General features: G+C 43.0%; 1 protein-coding gene across 1 annotated transcript in view; it reads right to left on the bottom strand.

The window, feature by feature from the left end:
- kcnh4b (potassium voltage-gated channel, subfamily H (eag-related), member 4b) overlaps window positions 1–18,952 on the bottom strand; it is a 62,963-nt gene that overhangs the window by 2,572 nt on the left and 41,439 nt on the right. The window contains exons 6-15 of the mRNA XM_050060648.1: window positions 18,751–18,908; window positions 18,172–18,373; window positions 15,601–15,795; window positions 14,651–14,850; window positions 14,121–14,370; window positions 13,816–14,030; window positions 5,879–5,917; window positions 4,464–4,843; window positions 2,988–3,079; window positions 1,328–1,404 (exon numbers count right to left, since the gene is read on the bottom strand). Coding sequence (XP_049916605.1) covers window positions 1,328–1,404; window positions 2,988–3,079; window positions 4,464–4,843; window positions 5,879–5,917; window positions 13,816–14,030; window positions 14,121–14,370; window positions 14,651–14,850; window positions 15,601–15,795; window positions 18,172–18,373; window positions 18,751–18,908 — 1,808 coding nt within the window. The remainder of the gene's footprint in view (window positions 1–1,327; window positions 1,405–2,987; window positions 3,080–4,463; window positions 4,844–5,878; window positions 5,918–13,815; window positions 14,031–14,120; window positions 14,371–14,650; window positions 14,851–15,600; window positions 15,796–18,171; window positions 18,374–18,750; window positions 18,909–18,952) is intronic.

Raw genomic sequence — 18,952 nt, 5'->3', positions numbered from 1 at the left:
ATAGGCCTATATTAATGAAGGTTCATTAGTACAGTTTTGTATTTCTCTGTAATGTAGCACAGTGTTAACAATGTTACTGATACTATTCTTTCTCACACCTTCAACTCAAACCATTGTGTTGCCCCGCCCAAAATATAGAATTTTTATCGTAAACATGCAGGCAACTAGTCGACTAACTATCTATTACTAATACTGTGTTTAATGTTATCGTTGCAGTGCATCTCTGTCTCTCACAACCCAAACAGCAGAGGCAGATGGTCACCCATCACAGTCTTGGTTCTGCTCGAGGTTTCTGCCTCAGCAATTAGGTTTTTCCTTGTCAGTGTTGTATATTGTGCTCGCTCTTGGTGGGAATTGGTCTGACTCGTTCGGTCTCTGTGACGTAAAAGTGTATTTCTGGACCTGCTCTATATGAAAAGTGTCCTGAGAAAACTTTTATGATTTGGTGCTATATAAATAAAACTTGGCTTGACTTGATAATCTGTCCTACCTTGCACATTCTATTATTACACCAAGCAAACGTGTGCAGCTTCAAAGTACAAAAAAAATGCCCAATTAAGTCTCCAGCCCGGTGACAAATTAATCAGCTTCTATCTTTGAGGTTTCGTATTGGATTCTTTCCAGATATAATTATCTGATGACCTCTTAAAAGAGAAACAAACCACTTTTAATCTCCGCTATGACTCTAAGAAATGGCTTCTTATGTGGCAGTGAAATCCAGCGGGATGCAGACTGAGGGAACTGACGCAAATAGGGAAGAAAGCAGAAAGAAAACTGGGAATAAGGGAGTGAAACAAGAGGGAAAAGGGGCCAGAGAAAGGCCACAAGTAGAGCAGGGTTGTCATCTCGTGTGTTTTTTTTCTTCAGATTGCAGAGTCAGCATTCCAGGCTATCCTCTGCATTGCAGAAGTGCCCTGCTGATTAATTAATATCGACTTCAGACAGCACCTACCTGGGCCCATCTGGATCCTCTCGCTGCACCTGCTTTCGCTTTTATTTACATTCAAATGAAGAGTGCAGGGGCAGACTGAGATACAAGACAGGAACTGAGTCTACTTAAGGTAAATGTACCCCCATGGCTGACACTGAAGGAGATGACAGAAATCTATCTCATATTTTAATGTCGAACTAGCGCACTGGTTATATTTTCTAATCAAAAATTCATCAGTGCTTCCTGTACTTCACATTCAGCGTCTCCAGAATACTTAACAGACAGACGACAGACGGAGTGATGAGACGGATACAAAGCAGAGTTGATTCAGATCTGTGAAGCTAAATTACTTTTGGTGCAACCAGTTTTAATTCAATGTTATTTACTGTGCCTTACCTTTTGGTTGAGTTGACTGATGCTCTGTCTGACCTCCTCTGTCTCCAGCAGCAGGGTGGCATTAGCCTGTGTGGAGTCTGAGAAATGAGGAGGAGAATACAATAAGAAGCTGACTTAGTAGCACACAACCACCGAGACGATTTATCCTTATTAATGTGAAACAAAATTGGGATGTGTGACTCCAGAGGACACCTAATTACATAAACAGGATGTTTAAATACTGCACGTGTTTACACCAATCATCCACGACATTAAAACCACTGACAGGTGAAGTGATAGCATTGATCATCTCATTACAATGCAATGTTCTGCTGAGAAACCTTGAGTCCTGGCATTCATGTGGATGCCACTTGACACACTCCACCCACTCAAACACCACTGCAGACCACGTGCCCCCCCCCTCATGGCAACGGCACTCCCCGATGACAGTGGTCCTCCCAGTGGGGCTCTACAACTTGACACACAGCAAAAACTGCTCAGTAATGGCCCAAGGAATGAGACAAAGAGCTCATGACGTCAGCCTCCAAAATTCCCCAGATCCAAATCTGATGGATCATCCGCAGGGCGGACTGGTGCTCCAGAGGTCCTGTGTCTGTGCCTTGAGAGGTCAGAGCCAGGTCCGATATACAGTGGGGCCTCTAACCTGCTGAGGCGTGGACACAGGACCTCTGGGGATGTCCTGGGGTGTCTGGCACCAGGGTGTTGACGGCGTATCCTTTGAGTGCTGTGGGTTGCGAGGCTGCATTGCATTGCCATTAGGGTGTGCCGCTGCCATGAGGGGATGTACTTTGTCTGTAATGGTGTTTGTGTGGGTGCTGCGTGACGAGTGGTATCCACTGTAACGAGATTATCATTATTATTCACTTCAACTGTCAGTGGTTTAAACGTTGTGACTGATTAGTGTACAGTATATGGATGCATATGTGCATGTACGTACACCCGAATATTACTTTAAATCACTGAAAATTACTGCCCAAACATAATGCCGCAGAGCTACTGCAGTGGAAGGTGTAAGACATTATGTCTGGCTTACAAACACTTTGTAGAAAGTGTCTTGATTGTATGATGCTGCTGCAGTATGTTGGATCTATAAGAAGGAGGCTTGCAAAGACCAGTGTGACAGCAGACAGACCACAGCATTAAAACTATGAAGACTCAATGACACACAAACTAGAAACAAGCAAAACTACATGCAAGCAATCCTCCGGGAGGCGCTGTAGGATGGCCAGAACAACTAAAAACAAATCAGGCGCTTCATCCCACACCACAGTTTTTAAAAACACTTTCAGTATTTAGAAAGCTGTATTACACATAGGTTGTTACTGTGTAGTGTTCTACATCACTGCTGCAAAAGCACTCGTTACACTAGAGTAAATTAGTTGGACCTAAACTGAACTGAATGTGATATTCATCCCGGGGTGATAGTGATCAGTGAAAAGCTCAGGTCAGAGGATCTGTGCGCTGCTTTGACCTCAGTTGTCCTTGAACATGTTTTCTGACTCTTTGGACAGCTGGCTGTCATTTCATTCCTCTGTGCTCTCATATTTCCCCCCAGAAGGAGGCAGGGCAGCTTTGTTGTATCCACTGTTTGAACTCTTGAGTTTACCTCCAGCCATCTGGCACCCAGGTGACCCTCGTAGCTGGGGGTGGTTCGGTTTACCTTGGGTGCTGCCTCCTGCGCTGGCTTTCGGCCCACTGTGCTCCACGTTGAAGTGGAACGTGTGTCCGTTGTCTTCGATGCCGTCTACAACCCTGGCGGGGAGGGGTGAAGAGGAGGGAAGCTGGAGTTAATGTAACAGTAGAGCTTTTTCAATTATCATTGGAGCCAGCAGACGACCCAGGAATGTGCCATGAGAGCTGCTGCTGGCAGACGCCCATGTGGGTTTGAACATGAGGAGGAGAGCCCAGTCTGGAGGGGCGGACACCTGAGCTCTCTGAACCAGCACTTACCCATATCTAGGACTTACTGGATGACTTAGGGATACATTATGAATACAGATGGTTGGGGCAGGAGGATAGGGTGCATTAGTAATGAAATGCAGTAACATCTGCTGAAATATGCAATGCAAATACACTCCATTTACATTAAGTGGATCATGCAGGTTTCTGTGGCATGACTTTATGTGTCCTTTACTGCGGCATCTTACTTAGATCATCTCAGACACTCTAATGCGGCCACAACTAGGGTGAATAATAAAACATAACGTGCTACAGAATCCAGTGAGATGCTGTGTATCACACAGTCAGTTTAAACCAAAACAAACACACAAAAAGAGGCATCAAGGTCGAAGTGCACCACATTGTCTTTTTTGTTGAAGCCTGCCTTGATCAGACAGAGCTCTTTTTGCAGCGTGCTGCGTCCTTTTTAATTGTTGCTAGGCAACCACTCAATCGCCTGTCCTTAGCTTTGGCGCTACTTTGCTGTGAAGTAAACTTAGAGGGAAACGAAGACATGTATGGGTCCATGAGACCTTTGGAAAGAGGAGAAATCACAGGAAGTACCTTCTGCTGATTCAGGAGCTTCGCCTGGATGATGGTCGGCTTATTTTAGGATGAGTCGGGGACAGTTTGACAATCTGCTGTCAATCGTCAGGCCTAATTGCGGTTGGAAAACGTTAGAAAGTAGCTGAGGCTACAGTTTCTTAAGATATGTCTTGCAGGTTGCCTGGGGAGGCCATGAAAGTGAGCTCACATTAGCTTCACACAAACCATGCACGCTACCGATTGTTGTCATCGCCACCACAGAAGGCCCGCCTCTCAATTTATCAGACAATGGGAAAAAAAGGCAATAACATCGGGCACTTCTTCTGCTCTGAGTTGAAGCTTTTTCATCTTGAGGTGTTCAGGGCTATCCTGCAAAAATGCGATGCACTCAGCAACGCAAAAGCAGCAAGCAAAACGCTTCAGTCTCATTGAAAACCAGGCTGCTAAAGCACACTGTCTGATTGGGGCTTTAGAAAGGTGCTTCCTCTATCATATAGCTAGTATACAGTAGGTAAAATTATTAGAAACACTTTGCAATATAGCATCACCTCAAACTACTGACTCAAACTGTACCAACACATTTCGGCCAACCAGCTACCAACATTCAAAGATGATGTAATTTAGAAGTTTTTGATGAGAGCAATCGTCGTACCTGGGACTAAGATCTGGGGGGCCAAAGCATGTGACAGTTGGGATAAGCAGCTTTGAAGGCTTCTGCTCGGCCCCCGACTCTCCCTGGGCTGAGGTTGAGGCTGGGTTGGCTGTTGAGGAGCTGTGCTCTTTTTTCGACGGTGGCTGCGGGGACGAGCTCTGCCCGTGGATCCCGCGGCTGAGGTTTGGTGAACGGCAGCGTCGCAGGGCGTTGAACTGCCGCAGCTCATCCCCCAGGAGGTTCCCCAGGGAGGTGCGGCGAACGGGGCTGCTGAAGTTGGGCAGCAGGAGGTTGCGACGGGAGCGGGTGGCCGGAGAGAGGTGGAAGGTGTCATCGGTGTCATCACCCTTTGTTTCCACGATGGAGGGAAGCCTGGACTCCTGCAAAACAGCAAATACAACACACAGCATTATCAACTGTATGCTTTGTAATAAATACATTTCTCACTATCAAGGGGTGCATTAATCATAAAAGTGCCTGTTTTACGTTTGAAGTATAAACTCATACCCTCTTAACCATCACTTAGGACCCACTAGGAGTGTGTGGCGGTGTATTTATCTGCAGAGACTCTGCCCTCTGCCTGTATTTTCGGGACTTTCATGGCCGTGTACCCCAACAGTGCTCAAGTGAGGTTGGGGCTTTATAAAAGGTAGAAACCAGATGCCAGACTGTAACTAGCAAGCATTCAAAGTGCAGAAAAAACACACTAATAGTAAAGCGAATCGCAAAACGAGTGAATCTGAGATTGAATTTTCTGTGTTTTCACACAGTTACCGACAAAACTACATACAGTAGTAACCCTTTTTAGTGTGACAACTTGACAAATTCAAAACGCCACTCACAATACATAAATAATTTCATGAGTAATCTGGCACATAATAACCCTTTTAAGCTGCTGATGGGGAGCAATTATTGTGTTATTTGGATTTTAATGAGATACAGCTGATGATGTTTCAATCACATTATTCTAATCCAGCTACAGATCTATTACGTTCAGACCACGGCTGCCTGAGTGCCTGTGAGTAAAAACCACTGGCAACTTTTAATGGCAGAGATAAACAGAATTCTAATGAGATGAAGTAATGCAGGGAGATAAACATACAGTACGTACTGTGGTGTGGAAAGTAACTCACAAGGTTTCCCATTAGTAGCTACTGACCCAGTTAGCGAGCTAACTGCGAGGACTGAGCTGCTCTCTCTGCTCCAAATGAGTTTCAACCTGTAGGGGAAGTCCTCTCACAAGCCCTTACACAGCACTCACCAGCAATACAGTATGTCCCAGAAAAACACAAGGGTTTAACCCTAAAAAACACCCACTAAAAACCTGTAATTGATATGCACGACACAAATGCGCCTTTGACTATAATTGCGTGGTGGTCCTGCCTACTCTAATAGAAGTCAAAACAAGAACTCACGTGGGGAAGTCTGGGTGACCTTGAAAACCTGCTGAGGCCCTGCAGTCACAAAAAGAAAGCAACAGGGATTACAAAAGGCACATCCTCAGGCAAAAATACTGATTTATTCAACCTTATATCCTCTTTGTTAAACCTTGAAAAATTATAATGAACCCTCGGAACGACACATTTGGAAATTTAGAGTGCCCTGTGGAGATTTCTCATAAGCAAACAAAAGTCATGTCTACATTCAGTATTACTTGTTAAAACATAAAGTGCGTATCCTTGATGTCTGGGCCTTGTTCAGACTGCCAGCCCCAATAGTTTTGTATTTTTTGGCATATCCAGATTGTATTCAGATTCATTTTTAAGAAGTCTTAACCCCATGAAATACGTCTCTGTCCGAATGCTCTGGCCGCTCAAATTGAATTCACAATGATGATGTCGTATACAAGAGTGAAGCAGATCCATGCTGCTACTAGCAGAGCGCTAACGAGGACAACATGAAGAACAACAGACTGTGGACAGACGCCAAGATAAACTGTCTGGAGCTCAAAATGATTGACCTCTATATGTCATACGTCTGCATTGGAAAGCTGCGTCACCAGCGTTGCCAAAACATTTGCAGAACTGATTTTTTAAGCACTCTGAATCCAGCATATCTTGGCATGTTACCACCACCTGTTGATCAGTGGAATATGTGACACTGGCAGCTCCAAGTTGCAACTAAGAGGTCAAAATCTCCACAGGGAACCTTTAACGTATTTTGGTGATGCCTTTACATTTATAAAAAATGTGTAGAATTCAAACTTGTTATTTATGACTTATCCACTGGAGCTATGTAAATGATCTTGGCCAGTGATGAAGCCACACAAGCTGCAACACATAACTGATCCTTTCCCCCCGACTGCAGTGGGAATCCAGCGCAAGTTTGTCTTTCTGCTGGCGTGTGGAGAAGTTGCTAGCAATTTAGCATAATCACCAGCTGGATGGCAAATGAAACTGTGGTAGTGTGAAGTCTTCCCTCGTGTGTGAAAAATGTGCTTCTGACAACATGGCTTAATGTGACAACACAAGCCACAGTCTATCGCTCCACTGGTACAGTGCCAGTAATGCTCTCTGATGCAGGAAGCCACCTCACCGTGGAAACGCATTAAATTTAGTCCTTCACTGAAGCACAATACTGTGTTTAAAAATCAGCACCACTAAAAGGCAATTAAAGCAAAAATATAACCCCAGCTGTGAAACTTCATCTCCTGCTGCATCTCCTCAGAGCTCGTGCTACTACAGGGGCAGAGGGGACAAATGTGTGGGTCTATTCAAGGCAGGGACATATTCTGCTCATAAGGAAGACTAACCCTGGGGCAAATGATTAACTACCCAGCCAGAGTTATTAGGACCAAATGACATTAATTGAACATCAGTATCAATTAATGGGGCACAGATGCTATAAGTGTCCCACATATCAAAGTGGGTTTGCAAGGACATAATTGAAGGACTATCTCGTGTTTGCACATGAAATGAACAGACCTACTTACAGAACGGCATACATGTGCACACAAGAGTATGTCAGGGCTTTATGTGATACGCAACTGGCCTCATGAGTTCAGTTTTTGCTACGAGAGTCTGGAGAGTGGAGAACACCAGCCTTTTCTATTAGATGTACCCTCACACTCCTATCAGATGGAGTCTGGTGTCCCTTCATCAGCACCACCCATCAGTTTCCATATGTGTTCATTTGAATTACAATATTCTACCATATTGTTATCATATTTTTTCATGCAATTAAACTGTCAAAGTTTGGGTTAGTTTTGTCGAGTTGGCATTTGTACTACAAGTACTTACTACTACTATATACTATACTATATACTACTGCATATTCAATACTTTTAGTTAACTCTTTCAGCCATTTATCCTTTACTTTTATTCATGCATGTGTGATAGTTATTTTTGGTTACTATTTGAAGTGTATTATAATGATCTTTACCTACTATTTACACATTAACTTTAGTTAACGGTTTAGACTTTCTGCTCACTTGCAAACTACTTTTAACACACTCTCAATTGCAACACATTGCGTTTAAGTTACAGCTGGCTCAATATATGGTACTGTAGGGCTCAACATCAGAGTTTATCTGGTTGCCCAGGGCAGGTAAAAGGCCTGTTGGGCTAAAAAAATATAAAAATAAAATTAAAAATTAAATACAAATAAAATGAAAAAAAATAAATTAATTAAACTAAATTAAATTGAATCGAATTGAATTAAATTAAATTAAATTAAATTGAGTTGGATCGGATCAAATCAAATTAAATTAAATTAAATTAAATTAAATAACATATTTTTCCTATAGAAGTGATGATGGAAGTAGCTAACGAGTAAGCCATCTCACTTCATTCTCATCTCTCTTGAGGATGGACTGGGCACTTGGAAAAAACAGCAAAGCAAAGTTGATGAACTGTAGCGCAAGCGCGCGTTTCAATTATCCTGGAAATGACAGTTTAGTTGGGTTGTGCTAGAGGATTTCGGCTAAATTCAAACTATGTATGGCGCAGTATACCACAAGTTTAAGAGCAAAGCGGATAAAACCGGGTTATTTTTGACATTTAACTTGTCTTTGTTTTTACGTCATCACCACTGATAAACAAGTCAAGTCAAAACTGACGTAGGGCAAGAAGCCACTTTTGAGCCACTTTCCCAACTGGGCATGTCAACATCAACATTGAACCCTGTATGGATGTTTGTATTTTTCACTTTCTAATCAAATTCTCATAGCATTTTTTCCAAATTAGTTGAGCTACACCACGATATTACCATGTATACCCTACTACAGAAGCACCCCCTTGGGTACAGGTACCCCTGTTTGGGAACCACTGGTCTAGAAAGCCCTGACAGTGACAGTCAACCGAGAACACAAGAGGGTAAATCATCTTAAACCCGGTGTTACAGGTGTAAAATAAAGGAAGATAGAGCACTTTTTTACACATTTAGTTACAAACTGATATTGATGGGTAAGTTTGGGACAAATTGAAGTTTCTAGATAAAATAAAAAAAACTTTAGCACACCCCACTGACAGCTGACTGAATGTAAAAACATCCAGTCAAGTGTAGGAAGAGTTCATCCCAGCATTTCTCAGAGAGAGAGCTGTCTATGATCTATTGTACTGAACGGGTACTTTAAATGACACTGTCACCTAGGATAGCTGTTGTGACATTTTTTTGTCATCTCCTCTCTGTACTCCTTCAGCCCACTCCCGGTTGGTATTTTTGTCACATCTAGCATGTCATAAACATGTCTCCAGCCTTCAGGAGCACTTCTATCACTCCCACCACTGGCAACTTTGTTGTTGTCATGTGAGGCTCCAGAGGGGGTTGCATCCCTATAACTCCTGACCAGCTAGCTTGTTCTTCACACACCATGACTACTGACTACTTAACTCTCCCCATAGCGACATGGTCGTTATAGTCCCACAAATTTGGACTCAGTGCTGGCTCCCTGGTGGTAGAGTGACCTTCCCACTCTGCCCAGGACAGCACAGTCACCCCTTATCTCTCAAAACTCACCTCCCTTAAGAAACAAGCCTTGCTTCTCAGTCTTTGGAGACCAAATCATCCAACCTGACCTTAAACCTGCATTAACTGATTTTTTTTGGCAACTTGGGGGAAACGAAAACCAGTTGTGAACACGATGTTGACATATTATTACTTTTTAAATTGCTAGCAGCTAACCGTGTCTGTCTATCTAATGATGTTGCACAGGTATAGTGTGCAGTGGTTTTTAGTGTTGTTTCACTGGAAACAGCTGCCTGCTGCAGCCAAAAGTAATACTGTTCGATAACAGCAATAAGAGTGAAACAAAACTGTAAAGTTGCCTATTGGCACCTAAAGAAATTTTTCATAGAGGTGGCTAGATGGTGCCACTGAAAATCTTGGCGTGACACACCAAAACCAAAAGCCATACTGTAACTGAATTTCAGGAATTTGATTGTGGTGTTAAAGTATAAAGGCTAGTTGAAAACAAGTCAATTTGAGAGTTACAGAATCTCATACTAATAAACTCTGGTTTCTTATTTCACCTTTAATATTACTAATTATCTTCTGTGCACAGAATAAATACCGGAACAGTTAACATTTTGAGTGCCACAGCAATCCTGATTTAATGTGTCATGTATTAGCGTGTGTTAGATGATTCATTATTCTTCATTTATATATACAAAACATTTACTGGGAACAAGCTTTCTCAAGTTTAGGGGAGACTTGTGGTTACCCATAGAACCCTTTTTATTCAGCTATCTCAAGGCAAGACTTCCTTTGGAAATGGCCATGCCAGTTGTTCACTTTCCAAAATTTAGCCTAAATTTGTGGTGATATTTTGCCCTCTTACCAACAAGCTATGCCGACATGATTGGTACCAATGGATGCCTTAGGTCAGGGGTAGGCAACCTGCAGCTCTGGAGCCTCTTTAGCCCCTCTCCAGTGGCCCCCTTTGGCTTCGACAAAAAAATAAAAATATTAACAGTTGTTTTTTTTTAACATTCTAATCTTCATGTATTAATACTGTAGGCTGTAGTGATTCTGACATTCTCCAATTGGAAAAATGTGCAGCCTATACACCAAATTAAAAAAAAAAGTTTTAACAATATCAGCAACTAAAATATGCTTCAGTCATCTTCAGCCCATAGCAGTGTCAACAGTAGTCTAGAGTCTCCCTAGCTTGGCTAGCGATGGATTCCAAATCCAAAAAAGGAAACGATTTGAAAGAAAACAAAATCCAAATGTGCATTCTGCATCTGTTTGCTTTAACCGCCAACTTGCAAACATAAAAATCATCAATAGCCCCCTGCAGTGCCACCTGGTGGTAAAATATATAAACAAAATCTCATTTAGCCACTGAAGTTGCAGCCAGACAGCTTATAATGAGCTGACACTCTATAATTCTCTGTAGAGCTGAGGGAGCTGAAGATTCAGGTGATAATTCTCTGAATCTTCACCACTATGAGAGACCTTTCTGTCATTTGATCCATGGTTATTGCTGCTTTGAAAAATGAGACCCGTTTATATATATATATATTTTTTTTTGAGGAATCAGAACGTTGGTGACCAAACAATTTCAAATTAATTGACTTGTGAAGGTTTGAGTTGCTTCAAATAAGATAATCCCTACAATCATGAAATGCAATCTCAACAAAGTCAACATGAAAGAAGCACAAAGGGTTTTTCTGATACTAAATTGTAGAACAAACAAACAAAAAGCGAACATTTTCTCTCTGTTTGCAGTTTGCTGAGTAAAAAAGCCATACAACTTTTATGTTCTCTACCAAAACACACTGAAAGAAGTTAATTGACACCACTGCAGTAAAAGTTTAAATTAAATTACAGAGTTGACAAAAATCCCCCTCATTTTCCATCTGGCAGTCTGTGTTTTTTTTTCCCTTTTTGATAAGATAAAGTAGTCCCTTTTGGATACGTTATACTGTAATAGGCATTCCCACAATCTGTTTCTTTGGCAGTATTTCACCACAATTGACTGATTGCTGTACAGTCAGCACACAAGTGTCAAGTATCTCCCGAGTGTAAAAGGATCTCCCATCCTACAACAAGTCTCACCTCAAACCACCCGCTGTGAGGACGTGTGTGTGACCAGTACGGCTGTATATGTTTGTGTTTGTTTGTGTGTGCATGTGTCAGGAGTCTATGGGACCTGGCAGCTCGGCCAGGTAGCTGAGCACTCCTTCATCCTGTCAGGGGGGTGGCGGTGCCCTGGCTTTGTGCTTGAGCATAAACTCTGAGCAGATGGTGTGAGACAGAGAGCTCGTTCTCGTGATCAGCCACGCCACAGAGAAGCCTGCCTGAATCACAAATCAAGGACTGTAAAAATTCTAATAATGTATATACGGCATTACAGAGATCTCACTATAACTTTTCTCCAGCAAGTCATATTTCATCTGTGATATCTCTTTATAAAACTTACACACAGAACAGAAATAATCGCTCTGTTTTTGAAGCCCTCATTAATACAGTTGAAGCTGATTCACTCAGCCCGACTGACAAAAAGACATCCAGTAATTAACACGGCCAGCACAGATGTCCTGTTCTCCACGTTCCAAACCAAACAGATTTTAAAAAATGAAATGAAAAACTAATGAGTAACAAAACCATCAAACAATGGGATAGGCCTGAGGGAGCCAAGAGGAATGCTTAAAGCAAGTACAAGATGTTTGAGACTGACAATAAGGATGAGATTGGAAATGTCTTTGGGGAGCTTTGTCAGCTTTGTCAGTCACACATCAAAGACATCGTGGCATTAATTTGTTTTGATCGTACGGTTCAGCAAAATGCCATGCACAACAGTCACTAAACTTTGTTGCACTGTTTCTGTCATTAACCAAACTATTACATTTTGGGCATTTCAAGATGCATCTTTACACCGATTATATAACAATGCCCGAAAACTATATAACATCAACAGGTGCTTTTCCTCCACAGATGGAGGATTATCTTGCCTTACATAATGCTTTCTTAAATAACTGTGAGGGGTAACAGGCAGCCCTGAGAGGAGGTCAGTGTCTGGGTGTAATGTCATCCTGCTGTGCTTTGGGATAGCAACAGGGAAGCGATACGGCTGCCTGACAGTGGCACCCACGCATGGTAATTGGTGTGACAATCAAGCCACCAACAGCCCTTTGGTCGCGGTGGTAGAACAAGTTTCAAGGAGAGTGACAAAGGCACCTTAGGGGGGAACAAATGTGTTGTCTGGTGTGCTGTATGCTCTATACCATGGTCAAATGAAGGGGTAAAGGCGGTGCGAGGTTGATGTCTGTGTCCATTTCTTTTGCAAGAATACAGGTTCACCAGATAAATGCGTAATAGGAGAACATTAGAAAGCCATCTGAAGACCCAAACCCCCTGAAAGCATCTGACCATGGATGGATTACTGAATAGGCAAAGTTCAAAGGGACACAAAATGACTGAAAAGACACTAAATACACCCCAAAAGAGACAAAAAATTACCTTTAAGAGAGACAAAATGACCTCAAAGAGCAAAAAACTCCATGAAGAGATGCAAAGGAAAAACTGAGAGTCACAAAGCATCCCACAAAGACACAAATATACCTCAAAGAGACACAAAACAACCACAAGAGCCCACAAAATTACCACAAAGAAAAACAAAACCCGTAAAAACACGTCTACCAACTACAAAGACTGCAAAACAAACAAAAATAACATAAATTAAAAATAGCACAGAGCATGTGTGTCTTGATCCTATGTAGGAAGGAGCCTTTTGCATCAATATGCCTAAGGGCCCCTTGTCTCACAATCCCACCACGCATCTGACGCACACATTTTGAAGAACACCTATTGTTTTAAATGGCCAAACAGGCACCAAAAGCCTTGTGAGATGCTTTGATGCCCCTACTCCGACCTTGTTTCAATCTTAGAGCACCAAATGTGGACCCAAATCAGGGAATCAGAGACGGACAGACAGAGAGGTGGACGTGCAGAGAGAGTACACAACAGCTGAGGTTAGTTCCATTAGCTTAGCAAAAAACTTGTGTTAAAATTAGCTGAGCATTTTGTGACTTTTACTAGAAAAAAAGAGATGAAATATGATGGCTAGTCTCTTTCAAACTTGTGCCTGCCTACATATAAATGGCGACCTTTTCCCAATGTACTGCTGGTTCTGTGGTGCTGGCATTTTAAATCTGAGGCCTGCAGTGCGCCATAGGAACATCAACTAATGAACGTCAATTCTAGCTTTCAGTGCGTTTGGGCCTTGACACAGTATACACGAAGTACTGGTGTCAGCCCTCTAGAATCAAAGAGTAAAGGCCTAATTTGTGACTCCTTTTCACCAAAGTTTAACAATCACTCAGGTTGAAATCCATTGTGAAAAGCAGAGAGTGCCTCAGTTGACAAGACCAACATGTTGAATGACTGTGTGCGATTGTATATTTAGTACCTCGTCCTGGCTGCCCTCACGCAGGTTGTAGGTGAGGTTGTTGTGGATGTCGGAGGCGAACACGCTGGCGTACTCAGGGTAGAGCTCCAGCACCTCCCTTAGGCCACGCACATTGATATACTGGAGGTCACAGTAGGTCAGCGCCTTCACATCAGCATTGGTCTTGATCACCTGGTCAGTTCCAGGCAGGTCAGATCCAATCAGGTCCCCTTTTCCTAAAATCAAAACAGTAAATATTCACAATCTTGTTTCGTTACATGAGCATCTTCTGCATAGTATAAAAAAGTCCCAACCACAATACAAACCTAATATCGCCAGCACCATGCTGTCTTTCAGCACCTCAAGGGACCCGGAGCAGACAAAGTAGTTGGCATGCAGTGCATCACCCTGACGGATGAGGTACTCCCCAGGGACGCAGAATGAGGTTTTAATATGGAGGGAGAGCGAGCGCAGGCAGCCACGGCTGGCCCCCTTAAAGACCGGCAGCTGGAGGATGTCCTTATTCAGATGCATGGCGATGTCGGCCCGCAGCTCATCAGGGAAGTCATGCAGGAGCTGGGGATGTGTGACAGATGTAATGAGGTGTGACACTCATTGGTAATTAGGGAACGGACTGTGTTGCCACCAGTTACCCTCTTTTGAATTTCAATAGGATGTCAATTGATGGTGTACAGGCGGCCATGTGTTGTGAGAGATCATAAAAAATTACAGCTGCAAAGGGTTATGACTGAACAGGTTTCAGTGCAAATCTAAACCTCGCCCTGAAGTTTCTCGAGGGCAGACAGCGCCGTGTACAAAAGTATTACGTGACAACAACAATGAAAGGGAATCCTACCTCGTTGGCATCTATACCATTGTTGACAGACCACGTGGTCTGGAAGTATTCCAGCATGCGCTGTTTGATCTGCTGGGGCAGACGGTGGACACGGATGAAGTCCTTCAGGTCCTTCATGCGTGTGTGGTAGAGGGAACGCCGCGAGTACATACGCTGGATGATGGCCGTCACGTTACCAAAGACCAGGGCGTGCATCAGCGCTGTGTGATGGAAGCAAACAGCATTAAAGACAGTAAATGGTAATATAAAGGCTGAATATTTGTATTTCTAGGTAAAAATAATACCATGTGACATTTTATTCTTGGGTTTTTCTTTTAGCCTATCACAATTTGAAAAGGATTAAAGACACACTATGTGAGATTTTCCTAAAAAACAAGAAGTAATCCCTAGTCATCAGTTATGACCCACTAGAAGTGTGTGGCGGTGTATTTATCTTCAGAGATTCAGACCTCTGCCTGTATTTTCTGAATTTCTGTGTTTGGGACATTTATGGGCGTGTAGGAGGAGGAGACACAGTATCGAAAAGAAACACAAATATAGTGAGGCGAAACACCAAATATGAATCTGGAGATGGCTTTTACTTTTGACTCCTTTCAAACACTTGATATAAGATATAGATATAACTCTATACTGGCCAGTATCCAATCATCTACTCTTGTTACTGTATACTTCCTTATTGATCCACACAGGGGGCATGGTAATTTACAGCAAGCAGTTGGGCAAAAACAAAAAAAAAATCCCATCAAATAATTGGGTTGTTGTACCAACAATTGCCACCTCAGCTAAAATAATCTGTTCTTTGGTATATAAAAATGGCAACAAGCTGCGTTTTAAAGGTTAGCCAAACCATCCAACCCACTTCCTGCTGAATCTCTTGCACTGGTGTGCCAAACAGAGGCACTGTTATGCCAGGACGCCAGAGGGAGAAAGGACCCTGGTGTCAGACATACCGCCGACGAGCATGGTGCAGATGGAGAAGATCTTCTCAGCATCGGTGTTGGCACAGACATTGCCGAAGCCCACACTGGTCAGGCTGCTGAGGGTAAAGTAAAGGGCAGCGATGTAGGAGCTGCGCACTGTCGGGCCGCCCACCGTGCTGTTGATGTAGGGTGTCTCCAGACGTTTGCCCAGCTCATGAAGCCACCCTTGAATGAAGAGGTAGAGCATGAGCGAACAACGTCCACAGGTTATGGTAACGTTGTGTGTGTGTGTGTCCTCTGTCAGCTCTGAGACGGACGGCAGTGGCAGGAACGGTGTTGCAATACCTGGTCTAAGAGAGACAGAGGTGCATGTGGTGTGTGTCAGAGATTTTCAGCAGTGCCAGGAGGCAGGCGTGTCGATGCGGGACAGGGCAGAATTAGATTTGCTCCTCCAGGGATAAATAAGGCCAAGTGTTAATTAGCAGGTATGACCTAACCTCCCTATGGACAGAATATACTGACACAAATGTGTGCACAATTAGACATACACACAAATAGAAACACACATGTGGCTGACTGGGTTTGATTTTTCTGCTGTATGCCACAGTACAAGTGTTGCTGATTGTGGTTAAAAACATGTTTAGTGGCAAAGCTGCAGGACTGAACGAGCTTGTAGACATTTTGCTTGTAATAAAACCCTACACATGATCACACTCTCTGATCTGACGCAGGCATTGGATAAATAATAAGACAAGCTCTCCAATATTTCTCAGATTAATTTTTAGACTAGAAAAGCCCGTCAGTTTTTTATTATGGTCTTTCTCTGGTCTCCATGTTGAGCCATTTTCAAACAGTGACACAAACAAGACACTACAGCCCTGCTTCCCACCAGCAATTTTTTATATCAGCTTTTGATCTGGTTTCAGACAGTCCTCATTAGAGTGCCAGAGTATGGTGTTTGCCACCAGCTCACCACTGAGCAGAGCTAGACATCCCAATAGGTGAGCCATGACTATTTATAGCTGAGTGGGGACACAACACAAGCAAAATCCAGTCTTTGGTCTTATGTGATGGAATTTCTGCCTATTTCAACAAGAAAACAACTGACTTACACAGCACCTATGGTATCTGAGGCCCTGTCTACACCTATATGGATATTTTCTGTTTTACAAATGAATTCTTTCCAAACTACAATGCAAAAAAGACCCTAAATGCTTGCTGACGTTAGCTGTTTTTTGGCAGTCTACTGTAAAGTATGCAGACTAAGGCCCTGCTCATACGACAAGTAAACTTTCGTTGAGTTTTGGCTGATCGTTTACACGACAACGGCATTTTGGGTGCCTGAAAACGCAACGTTTTGAAAACCAGTCCTCAGTTCCAATTCCTCTGAAAACGGAGACTTTTCGCGCATGCGCATTACGGTTCCAGTCACTTGATGAGAAAGTCGACCATCACAACAACAATGGTGGACTCCCGAATTCTGTTTGTGCTGCTCACCCTACTGAATTTATCAACACTTCTCCAGCAAAGTGTAGATTCACTGTAGCAACTCCACCTCATCGTCCGTCCAGACAAATGTTCATGTGGTTGCCATTTTGTTTGTTTATACATCACCGCCGTGTTGTTTCATTACAAAGTCACACCGCCAACTACTGGCCTGGCATGTATACTACAGCGTTTTTGGTCATTTTTGTGGATCCGTGTGCACAGCGATTGTTATCAAAACGTTGTCTTCTGAATGCAGAACTTTTTTCAAAATAAAAATGAGAAACAATTCCATTTTCAGCAGATGGTTTTCATGTAAACATGACCTAAATTGACCTTTTTTAAAACACCTACTGGAGGTCACGTCACTTTTCTGAGTTACATTTAATTCAAGGATGAAGGAAATCTCTAGAACATAAGAGTGATCTGGACATTTGAAAGTTTTCCTTCCACTCCTCATCGACAACAGCCCAACTTTGGAAAGTGTCCCACCATCTTCTGATTCAACCAGGCCTGATCTAAAACTGTTGTTTCTGCTGGACTTAAAACTGCAGACGCTGAAGTGGAACAAAAACACTGGGTGCAGCAGATGCCTCTGTTTGTCCATGAAATGGTGCAGCAATACTAAGTTTAGCTGTAAAGTCGTCATTAGAACAGACAGTGCTAACAAAATGTTGGCAGAGCGGAAGTCGACCATTGTTGTAATTGTTTCCGGCATATGCTCATTACACAAAGCAGCAACGGGTATGCACCAATTGAGGAGATGACTTCATCTTTTCCCAAATGCTCCATTTTACATTTTGAAAAACTGCACCTCAGAAAGCGACCTAAAACTCTGTTTGCGTGTGGATAAGAGGACAAAACATAGGGAAAATATCCATTTTCAAAAATATCTGTGTAAGTGTAGACAGGGGCTGAGGCAAGTCTGCATAGTCAGCATTGTGCTTAAGTTGTGAAATGAGCACTTCAATAAAATATCAGAGGGCAGTGAATAAATGATGGCACATGGTAAAAATCAGTTGGAACTATTACTTCATTTATCCTTTACCCTTATGGAATCAAACAACAAACCTGACCATCACACTTCCTCTTCAGCAAGGCCTCAGTCAGACTCACCAATGTCCCAGGCCTCATTGGTCTCTATCTCTTTGCGCCCAATCATGTACCAGATGCAGGCCATCCAGTGTGCCAGCAGGGCAAACACAGACATCAGTAAGGTCAGCACCATGGCACTATACTGGGAGTAGCGGTCCAGCTTCTGAAGCAGACGAAGGAGGCGCAGCAGGCGTACCGTTTTCAGCAGATGGACCAAAGAGGTCTGAAGAGCATTGAAAAGTAAGGGGGGGGGGGCACAGTGACAGAGAAAAGAAGAAAGCAAGTGAATCCCTCTTCCTGGAAATACATTTACTGCATATACACAGCTGACTATAACAGCTTGGACAAGCAGCGACTTCTTTGCTCAAACAAATGTGCTTATCCTGTGCAAAATTCACTATTTAGGGAGAACTCGTCACACAAGCGGGCGGGCAGGAAGTAACAACAGCAGCCGTGTGGAATGCAAGGTAGTCTATTTCCAAAGGCTAAACATTTCAGGGGGGAAATAATTAGAAGTAATCCATTTGCTGCTTGTGTCAGCAGTCACAGAGGGCAGTGAAAAAGAGAAGGCTGAATATATTATTTTCCAGTTGTACTCACCACTGTGATGTTGAAGGCATACAGCAGGTCGAAGGGCAGGGCAGCCACCAAGTCCACAAAGAACCAGGTGGTGGCGTAATGAATGCAAATGGAGCGCGCCTCATACACCACCTGCCCTGACTGGCTCACATAGGTAGTGCGGAAATTCAGGATAATGTCTGAAAATACAAAGGTTGACAGTGAATTTTACCCCCATAGAGTA

The sequence above is a fragment of the Epinephelus moara genome, chromosome 13 (genome assembly GCF_006386435.1).
Source record: "Epinephelus moara isolate mb chromosome 13, YSFRI_EMoa_1.0, whole genome shotgun sequence".
NCBI lineage: Eukaryota > Metazoa > Chordata > Actinopteri > Perciformes > Serranidae > Epinephelus > Epinephelus moara.
The sequence above is the reverse complement of the archived record's forward strand: the minus strand, read 5'-3'. Positions and strand labels throughout refer to the sequence as shown.